General features: G+C 35.6%; 1 protein-coding gene across 1 annotated transcript in view; it reads right to left on the bottom strand.

Annotated features, from left to right (window-relative positions):
- Positions 1–1,301: 1,301 nt before the first annotated feature.
- The window catches only part of LOC132563274 (low-density lipoprotein receptor-related protein 6-like), a 47,799-nt gene continuing 37,708 nt past the window's right edge, over positions 1,302–11,392 (bottom strand). Inside the window, exons 22-26 of the mRNA XM_060228032.1 lie at positions 11,126–11,320; positions 10,629–10,836; positions 8,105–8,313; positions 7,785–7,955; positions 1,302–5,531 (exon numbers count right to left, since the gene is read on the bottom strand). Coding sequence (XP_060084015.1) covers positions 5,119–5,531; positions 7,785–7,955; positions 8,105–8,313; positions 10,629–10,836; positions 11,126–11,320 — 1,196 coding nt within the window. The 3' untranslated portion in view covers positions 1,302–5,118. The remainder of the gene's footprint in view (positions 5,532–7,784; positions 7,956–8,104; positions 8,314–10,628; positions 10,837–11,125; positions 11,321–11,392) is intronic.

Here is an 11,392-nt window from a genome sequence, read left to right as displayed (position 1 = left end):
ATATCTCTCTGTAACTTGCTTGTCAGTTATAACAATATAAGGACTTTATTAACCATTTCTGGGTTTGCAAAAGTGACAGACCTTCCAGGATAAGCATCCTCCCCAAGGCTCTGCCTACCACAGCACCCACTGTTCCACTATAGCATATGAAAGGCGTCATTCCCTAGTGTTGCTGCCATATCAATATGGATGTCCATAGGTGCAAGACATTTTTTATGCAAATTTGTTCATTTTGCAAAAGTCACTTGCCTTATTTACTTTAGAGTGCTACCTCTTCGACATAAACTGGCTAAATGACACCAGTCTTCTGGTACACAGCCTTAAATAGTCATTGAATAGTAGAGTTGAATAAGGATGTCCCTGCTTAACTTCTTCAATACAAGGCTTATAACATATCAATTGGCCCTTGTACCATTTTCTATCTTGTATCCTTACATTTTAGCTATTGTATTCTAATGTGTTATGTATAATGAGAGAGTATATTGATGTTATATATCAAATCAAATATCTGGAAGGTGATTAACTTCAGTGTAGTTATCCACTGTTATGTCAAATTGAATGTCTAGTTTTGCGTCACAGTCAATGATATTGATTGTCTTTATGAACACTACTACAAAATGAGAATACCTTGGCCAAATAAAATTTTTTGATTTGGTTTAAAATCCAACATACCCAGCAACTCTTTTCTATGGTCTGCCCGTCTGTCCGTCCGTTCATTAATTGTCAGATGAGCATTAAGAGCATGGCCCTCTTGTTTCAATTACAATTACCCAATGTGACCACCTGCATTAATTTCATGAAGGTGCGATTTCAAATCTCCTCACTTGGAAAGGAATGAAGTGTACATCGATTGATATTTGAAAATAAACTTACAATTAAATACAATTTAGATGTTACAGTGGGGAAGAAACAGCATTTGACTATTTTTTGTCAGTTTCCTGTTAAGATTTGTAAAGGTTATTCAAAATTCATCATCCTGCTGGTCAAAATGGCTTCAGTTATCATTACTATATAACATTATTGAAAGGTCACGATGCCTAAACAGACTTATCAGAGTCCTGAGGGGGCCTCTTGTTTTTTCACTGAGAATACATAATTAACAAGTTGTGTCCATTAGTGTTATTGCAGGTGTGAAGTTGTAGTCTTAAAATTAGTGCATAGTATGCTTGTTCTTATGCATAAACTGGAGATTTGATTGTGAACTTTGGTTTTAACAGGAGACACATTCGAGTGTTTAAACGACAAAATCATACCCATGTTTTATACATATAGGTTATTTAAATATAAAGAAAATCTTGTTTATTTACAGCAATCTTTATTGTCATTGGATATATTTCAGAAAACAAGGTAAATAAAAGGTACATGCAAAAAACTGCAATATTTCATTTCATGGCTTCTCCAATAAAACATCTACACGTTTCCCAAGATAATACTGCTCATACAATTGAGTAACCAGTAGAGCTTTGATTACAGTAACAGGCTTGAAGTGCATGGATAAAGATGATTTAGTCCTTGGATTGGTTAGATTTTTCACAGGAATAACCTTCTGAAAAAGCGATACAGGTGGATGGTACATCATTTCAACTATTACTGTACATGTAGCAAAAAATTCAGGCGTAGACATTTAAGTAAGTACTAAGAACCCAATAGCAGAGATTTCACAGCAGTCAGATTTGATTTTGGAAAGTTCGTTATGTCACAAACAAGCTAATCCGGTGTTTTCTGACCATAAGTCCATGCCTGGAAATGACCCCATTCATCTTTATTGCAGTACAATAGAATTTGCAACAAATGTTTAATATTGTCTTGCTATGAGCTCACCCTTGACATTGAGATGTGTCAGCTCTTTGGGCTTCTTACATGATAACCATGATAACACGGTAACCATTGTCCCTCAGGTTTTCTGTCAGTTGATCAATCTTTGTTACTTTCAATAAAGAAACATCTCTTTTTATATAAACAACGTTTTTATTTCTATTTACATCAACTTTTGATAATAGTAATGACTATTTATCTAAGGAACATTATAACTGAAAGAAAACGAGACAAATTAATATAGGTAATATATTGTCAATGTGTATGATAACAAAAGTTGTTTACATGTAAAATACTTTAAAAAGGAATACATGACAAAAATAAAATGTGTTTATGAAACACTATACCCCTGGTTGCAACAAAATTCTGAAGTGAGACATTAAAACTGTACTGTGTAAGGCATGTGCTAATTGCATGCACAATTTTTGAAATGTAGGTCAAAGGTCACAGTCAAGGTCACTTAGTGAAAAGTTAAGTACCACCTGAAAGGTCTTGTCACAAGAAACATGCATGCCAAATATACAAGCCCTACCTCTTGTGGTACAGTAGTTATGGCCAATGTTAAAATTGTTCAAATATAGGTCAAAGGTCATGGACAAGGTCATATGGTGAAACATTTTGGTACCACGGGAAAGGTCTTGTCACAAGGAACACACATGTCAGATACTAAAGCCTTACATCATGCAGTGCAATAGTTATTGGCAACAGACAAAGAAACAGACCAACAAAAGGCACAAAAACAATATACCCCCCTTTTTTTTATCCAGGGGCATAATCAATGCATGACAATGCTTATTACTATGTCATATATCTTAAAGTCTTGCTTCAAATATTAGGACATTTAAGGTGTGAAGGCATGCATTAGGAAATTTTACCACAATACCCCTCTTAATCCATGCACAGGAAGTGTTTATGTTAGGAAATTGTTGCTTCCTTCCTGGTAAATTAATACATTGTATTACTCAAAATCAAGGAAATTATAAATTGTAATACCTTACTTTTAACCTAGAGCATTAAATTTTTTCCACTTAATGAGATGGAGGACAGTAACAACAGTAAATTTTAGTGGTTGCCGCATTTTTTACCATTATATGGAACTGTATTCCAGTAACAAAAGTTAACTGTATTCCAGTAACCTAGTTAACTGTATTCCAGTAACCTAAGTGAACTGTATTCCAGTAACCTAGTTAACTGTATTCCAGTAACCAAAGGTAACTGTATTCCAATAACCTAGTTAACTGTATTCCAGTAACCAAAGTTAACTGTATTCCAGTAACCTAGTTAACTGTATTCCAGTAACCAAAGGTAACTGTATTCCAATAACCTAGTTAACTGTATTCCAGTAACCAAAGTTAACTGTATTCCAGTAACCTAGTTAACTGTATTCCAGTAACCAAAGTTAACTGTATTCCAGTAACCAAAGTCTGTATTCCAGTAACCAAAGGTAACTGTATTCCAATAACCAAAGTTAACTGTATTCCAGTAACCTAGTTAACTGTATTCCAGTAACCTAGTTAACTGTATTCCAGTAACCAAAGTCTGTATTCCAGTAACCAAAGGTAACTGTATTCCAATAACCAAAGTTAACTGTATTCCAGTAACCTTGTTAATTGTATTCCAATTCCATATAAATGGTTAAATGAGGTAATCACCAATATCTACTGTTAACCTTGTAACAACCTTTATTTACATATGCATAGTTAATGATGAAACACTGTCGATGTTTAGCCTCCTGAAGATTTCATCTCTTAACAAAAAAATCTTTAATAGTTCAGCAGTACTTTTAGTATGGGAAGTATTTCTGTATATGTGATTTAGACATGACTTGATGCTTAGGAAATATGTCAACTATACAGGGTTTCAAAATATAAACAATAAATGAATTACACTATTCAAAATGTACATATTATCATGATATATGATAGATATAATATATGTGATAGTTAAGATTTTGTCATGGATATTCATGATGATGTGTTACTGCTACAATAAAATTACTGAAAAAATATTTTTTTGAAGCACTTGTATTTTATGGAAAACTTATGGGAATATTTGTATGACATGATTATTTTGCTAGACACTTTTCAACATTTGACGTCGAAACCAAAATAAGAAAAAAAGATTAGATTTGGAATACTGAATCGGTATATACAAAAAATATGCAAGTAATGTTTCAATAATCTCTTTTATGTGGCTATTTGTAGGGCAATAAGCTGGCATAATGTAAATGGTATACTAGTGTCTGTACAACAAGACTAGCTATATAAAATGGCCTCAAAAGATAAGCTATTTTTCACTCTTACAGTGAACAAAGTTAAACATGTTTATACAAGGGATCCTGCCATGCTAAACTGAAATAAAAAAAAATACAGTGTATGTCTTTTCCTCTGAAAACACACATCAGATGATCACTTTCGCCATTTTTGAGTGATACTTGTCTACACAACAATATGAACCTGAATGTCAAAAATGCATTTTTTTACCCTACAACAAACTTGTGAGTAAACTATATTTTGTAATACTAAGCGCTTGAAATTACGAAGCGGCTGTATAATGTGTTCTTGTGCAATATCACCAAGTAACATATTAACTATTTTACGTACACGGAAAATGTAAAATGACTAGTTTTTATTTCCTTGAGGAGATGAGCCTTAGAAATGTGTATATAGTGTACAAAACACCATTGATTTCAGTTTTATACATGAATTGATTTTTAAATGGGTTTTCTTCCTTTTTTATTACAATTTTAATTTAAATAATAAACATCTTTTGTGCTAAAGCATTCCAGTTAATTGGGTTTTTAATGACAGGGTACACGGGAAGTGATTATTTTAAACAAAGTCGTGTTGGACAGTTCATTGCTTGATAGGAAGTTGTGGTGGAAACTAGAAATATCTCTCATTTTATTCTAACTAATAACAAGGTTATATTAATTTTTTCCATCTTCCCAGAAGGAAATTTGTGGTAAAGGGAAAGTGGAATTCACTTGTACGTAAGTGTTGTTACCAAAAGTAAATAACCTTGCTGTTCTCGCATCAATTCCAAAAAGTTCAAGGATGCAAATGACTGGTTAGATCATCTCTCCATGTGTTATTGTTTGCCTATAGTGAGTGAAAGTTCAGAATACCAAGATTGACACGCATTTGAAAAAGAATTGCGTAGATAACCTAATGGATTATTTTCTATAAAATGGATCTGAGATGCATCAGAATTGACAACCTGCATCTTCTGAGTGAACTTTGTTTCTCGCGGAGGTTATCACATGTTACACAACGGTCCACAGCTTCCACAGGAATCATGCAATCATTTGGTTGGTGGCAAATCGTAGGGATTTTCTGGTTTCGAATTTCTCTGTTTCAAGGAATCATACGGATTAAGCTCCCCAACGAGGTTGTATGGGTTATCAGTGTCATTCTTAACATCAACACCATCAGTATTCTTGTTGTACTTAACAGATGAGCCCTTTCCTAAACTTGCGTACCGATCTTTTCCAGACTTATCCGTGACTAGACTGGTGTAGTTAGGATCATCTGCAAGGACAGCGTCGTATTCAAAGGCCGGATTAGGGTGGCAATTGATATCTGCATGCCTTTTCGCCTGTCGTTTTTTGACAATGACCAGTATAGTGACAAGCACTACAATAAGAACTACGAATCCGACCAGCACGCCAACCACTATAGCCACAAGAGATGACTCGCTGTCTTCTGGTTCAACCTCTGTAACATCAATTATTACCAAACTTGACTCTGACATTTGGAACACATTTTCTGAAAAATGTAAATATGTGCATATCTACAGATATTTACATGTTAGCTTCTAAAGGAATAGTTAAGATGACCCGAATATACTGTGGTGTCTCGCTTCTACACAGTGCACTTCAGTCTCACTAATTGATAGTGCAGTATACAGCCTCACTACTCGATAGTGCACTACAGTCTCACTACTTAAAAGTGTATTAGTCTCACTGAATAGTTCACTACAGTCTCACTACTTAAAAGTGCACTACAGTCTCACTACTTGATAGTGCATTACAGTTTTTCCACTCAATAGTGCATTACAGTCTCACTACTCATTAGTGCACTACAGTCTCACTGCTCGATAGTGCACTACAGTCTCACTACTCGATAGTGCATTACAGTTTTACCACTCAATAGTGCATTACAGTCTCACTACTCATTAGTGCACTACAGTCTCACTGCTCGATAGTGCACTACAGTCTCACTACTCGATAGTGCATTACAGTTTTACCACTCAAGAGTGCATTACAGTCTCACTACTCATTAGTTCACTACAGCCTCACTACTCATTAGTGCACTACAGTCTCACTACTCATTAGTTCACTACAGCCTCACTGCTCGACAGTGCACTACAGTCGCACTACTCATTAGTGCACTACAGTCTCACTACTCATTAGTGCACTACAGTCTCACTGCTCATTAGTTCACTACAGCCTCACTGCTCAAATGTGCACTACAGTCTCACTACTCAAATGTGCACTACAGTCTCACTACTCAAATGTGCACTCAGCCTCACTACTCATTAGTGCACTACAGTCTCACTACTCATTAGTGCACTACAGTCTCGCTACTCAAATGTGCACTACAGTCTCACTACTCAAATGTGCACTCAGCCTCACTACTCATTAGTGCACTACAGTCTCACTACTCATTAGTGCACTACAGTCTCGCTACTCAAATGTGCACTCAGTCTCACTACTCATTAGTTCACTAGTCTCACTGCTCGATAGTACACTACAGTCTCACAACTCAATAGTGCACAATAAGTGTGTATAATCTAGGTAGGAATATGGAGTATTTTTTAAGTTCACTTGGTCCAAAGGTGCATGTCATCTGCCTGCTACTTGTCATGAATGATTGAGTGTATTTTGACCTAATTTGACCTCATGCATCCTTGGGGAAAGGGGAACAAATTTTGTATACAAGGTGAATCTTTGGGTTGCGGGGCCCATTAGGAGATTTTATGCTCAAAAATGAATACAAATTCTTCTGAGGAAATGAAAGGATATTATCTAAATTAAGTATGAGACATCCTTGGATGAAGGGAAATCCATTTCGTAGTAACGATGATGGGTCTTGGAACCGAGGGATTGGGGTGGTGGGCCCAGTATGGGAAATAGAGCAAATTCTTTAAAATAAATAGAGTAGGCCGTATAATTTTCATGATCTCCGCGAAAAAGAAAAACAAAAGAAGGATTTAAACGTGATTCCTCTATTAACCCTGTTGGGACCCGTACTCGGCCATTGGAAGGGCATATTAACCATTTATACAAAATTGAGGTCTTTACCCAAGGATGCTTCAGACCAAATTGGGACATTTCCTGGCATTTCTACAGAGCAAAAACAACTTGAAATAATTTGATTTATTTCCTTTTAAGTGGATCTGACCAAATCTGGTTAAGGTTCACTTAGTCATTCATGACAAGTAGCGATTTAAAGGAAAAGTCAACGGATAGGCGTCAGTCGATAGACGTCGAGCCATGCATTAAATGGTTGGTAATGAATCGTGAATGTCTATAACATGCTGTAATTGATTAACAGGTATAAAAAAAATTTATAGGCATTTGCATTCTTGAAAACAAAATTTCCAAGGAATATTCCAAGGTTCGAACTCTTTATTGTCTGATGACCGTTTCGCTCACGGATGTCTAGGTTTACATTCACGTTCAATTGTTTTGCATCAATTGTAATCTAAATCACACTGTTGTCCGACGCTGTCCTGACACGTTCTGATAAACGTTGGTATCAAATGCATTGTGATTAATCCACTTGGGTAGTAATGTTCTATTTCGTAATAATTTTAACTAAAATTCTACATTTATATCAGAATCATTCGAACGATATTTATAAAGAAAGGATGAATTTACAGGCACCAAATCTATGTCTGAGAAACACATTAAGACGTATTTAAACAGTATTATTTTCAGTCGCATTCCTTAAATAAGAACCTACTTTGCTTGCAGCGGTGTGGAAGCCAGGTCCCTATCTTGCTGTACGGGCGATCTTTTGGACACACTTTGCAGTCAAACTGACCTGCTTCCTCCTGGTACTTTCCTTCTCCACATAATTCACATCTAGAATTTCCGTTACTCGTCAGGAAACGGTTACCGGGTGGACATTTACCTGTAAAAGATCAAGAACGATAGAAACATGTTTTATATCTGTAATATTTTAGTCAGAAATATGTTTACGATATAAGCAGCAATGTGATTTATATTACACGTATGTTCAAGTTTAATATTGGGAAGGATTTGTTATTTAACAAGACTCACCACAGATAGATCGGCCTTGTACGTGGTATAACACAGCCCCCTTCTCACATGTTTTTTTGTATGTCCGCCCCTGTTTTCTTTCGAAGGAACACCCAAGAGATGGACAAAATTGGTTTAGTTCCTCCGTGCTGAATAATGTTTCTACACTTGATGCCAATCTCTCCAATGTCTGGTTCATTGAACTCAAGCCCTGGACGTTTGATGTGAAGCTGTAAATTTGTAATTAACATGAAATATAAAGATGATAATGTGATAAAATTTTCTTGAGAACATCATGACAAGAAGCATTACAGAGATGTAGCCGACAATCCATAATCTGATTGATGCTTAATTTTTTCTAAGGATTTGAAACAAACTGAAATTATTGATAAATATATATCACACTCAGGTACATTTAACGACAAGTAATTCAAATCTAGAACCTTCGGATCAACAATATTACTATACATGATACATTGTGTTGATTAGTTGATATTTTTGACATTGTAGCACAATTGACGAAAAAAGACAATTTTTGACCCGTGCCCTGTCCGAGCCTCGAGCTCGTGATCTTCGGTACCAAAATGCACGAGCATTACACTGCCGTTGTCTTATGTCCAATATATATATATACATATAAATAATGATAATGATAATAAGATTGGAAACACTTCTGATGAACAGAGTATAAGCACTTTCAGATCAAATCTTCATACGCTTTAAAGGTGAGCATCGCAAATGTTACATTTCTACTGTTGTTTCAAACAACACGTCGAATAAAGCATAAGCATTATCATTTCTGAATGTTCACGACGCTCTATAAAGTGTCTAGATACTTTATCTGTGACTTCATAACAAAAGTGATTCTGTGACGTCATCATTACCTCCCCTATAATTACTATCGATTACATCATAATGTCGTTACCAAATCATTAAAGCATTCGCCTGAAGACGTTAGTTAACTACCCTGTTGATTTTTTTCTTCCTAAAATATATTTGGAGAACACGTTGAATTAAGCATTAGCGCTTTCATAAATCTTCATGATGCTTAATTACATATATTGTCTAGATGCATTGTCCCTATGGAAGGATTCTATAACAAAGGTGTCTATGTGACGTCATAATTAAATGGGAGATTATATATATACATATATAAAAACAAAAGGCTCATAAACCTTAACAGTGATCTGTTTATAAAGACCTATATACAATATAACAACAGTAGCCACGGGAACAGTCACTAAATGATTGAAATTAGTTTTAGTATATATGCGAAATATTTTAGACGTGAAGAAAAAAAAACAATTTGTTTTCGTGTCTAGACATTCCCGCGAAATTTCTGCTCAATATCACGAAATTACATGTAAAAACACTGTGTTGGTTTCCGTAACATCCTAACCAAAGGCAACGTTGGAACTTCAGAAGTATAAAATGCCTTTAACAAGATGACGGCCTTATTGTATATTGGACTGACCCCCAAAATAAAATCATTTGATCAGAACCATATCAGGATCATTTCAGGTGAGTTTCAGAAGTTTAAAACGTGAAAAGTGAACGTGCAGCGACGGACGAAACACGATGACTACAGGAAGTCCTGACCGCCAGTGTCAAATGACTTTCAATGTGAAATATAACCAGATTATGGAATTTATTCTATTCACACTTTTAAGAATACGTTAAACTTTAGAAATGGCATTTCACAAGATCTGACAATGAACAATTAACGGTATGTAAACAAATTATCGTCACTTTCCACCAAACTGCATGATAAGCGTGGTAGTTTCAACTTTCCTTTTGTGAATTTTTCATTTCTAAATAGCAAACTCCCTGCATCACCAACCTATAGTAGTTGCACCGATATGTATTTGCTTTGTTCCCAATATCACGATGTTTGTGCAAGATGTCAACATTTGGTAAAAACTCAAAACACAAGTTGATGAAGATTATTGGGAAGTTTTACAGCTGTCATAATGATCTTATTAGTAAATATTCTTTTACCTTATGCGACATGACAATAAGCGTGTTTGTTTAATTAGTATATTTGGTGGTCAACCCTGTTTTATGTGGAAACGTGACGTTAATTATTTGGATCGACCATGATTTATCTGGTTGTTGTCGCCACGGAAGCAGAAGACGGTTTTCCTTCTGGTTCACCTGGTCATATCCTGTTGTTGACATGTCAGTCAGTAAATGTTTTTACTGTACTAAAGCTAGCTTTACAAAAGGTATATAGTCTGTAATATTGTCTGATACATACGGTACTACAGCTAGCATTATCAGAGGTACACAGTAATATTGTCTGATACATACGGTACTACAGCTAGCATTATCAGAGGTACACAGTAATATTGTCTGATACATACGGTACTACAGCTAGCATTATCAGAGGTACACAGTAATATTGTCTGATACATACGGTACCATAGCTAGCATTATCAGAGGTACACAATAATATTGTCTGATACATACGGTACTACAGCTAGCATTATCAGAGGTACACACGGTACAATGAGATGTGTCCACTAATGGCCGGTAACCTACTTACGATACTTTTCCGGTCACCTGCACGCTGATTATCGTGGACGAACCGTCGTATTCTATACTGACAGCATCCTCATGACATAGTTTGATGTTAGCATCATCACATGGTAGTCTTTGCTTTAGACATTCGACGACATCATCCACTACCGTTTGTTTTCCATTACAGTCCACTTCCACAGCCGTTGAAATCTTTAAGATTGTTGGCTGGGGTTCTGGTAATACCAATATGTACATACATATATTATTAATTCCAAGCAATTAGATGTTTTATCTGCCTTTCAAAAAATATGATATTGACCGACTGGTCAGCTGGGAAAAAAACCCATCAGAAAATTCATATTAGGATACCACCACCTGTTAATATTAGGACATTATCTCATAATGATTACCAGTTAAAGCAGAACACTATGCTCTTTTGCTCAAAAGTTTGCCTTTGTTTTTACCATTTAGTCTAAAATTAACCCTAGCCCAACATTGATCTAAGAGTAAATAGGAACATACTAAAACACGCAGATACAAATCCAGGTTTAAACGCTGGTGTCCACTTTCCGCCTGCACATTTGTGTACTTTTTCGAATTCAGATTTAAGTAAGAAGTCTCTCTGACACTTTGCGATACAAGTAACAACGTCATCGTCGCCTTCGTTACATTCCATTGAGCCATGATGAAAGAAAGGGGGCGAGGAGCATCTGAGATCTGAAACAACAGGATATTGTATTATTGTCTACATTTTATGTCATTCGTTAGTTAAGATGTGACGTTATAACT

This window comes from Ylistrum balloti, unplaced genomic scaffold, assembly GCF_031769215.1.
Source record: "Ylistrum balloti isolate Yb309-2 unplaced genomic scaffold, AGI_CSIRO_Ybal_v1 Utg371666, whole genome shotgun sequence".
In the NCBI taxonomy this organism is placed as follows: domain Eukaryota; kingdom Metazoa; phylum Mollusca; class Bivalvia; order Pectinida; family Pectinidae; genus Ylistrum; species Ylistrum balloti.
Note: the sequence above shows the minus strand (reverse complement) of the source record. Positions and strands in the feature narration are given on the sequence as shown.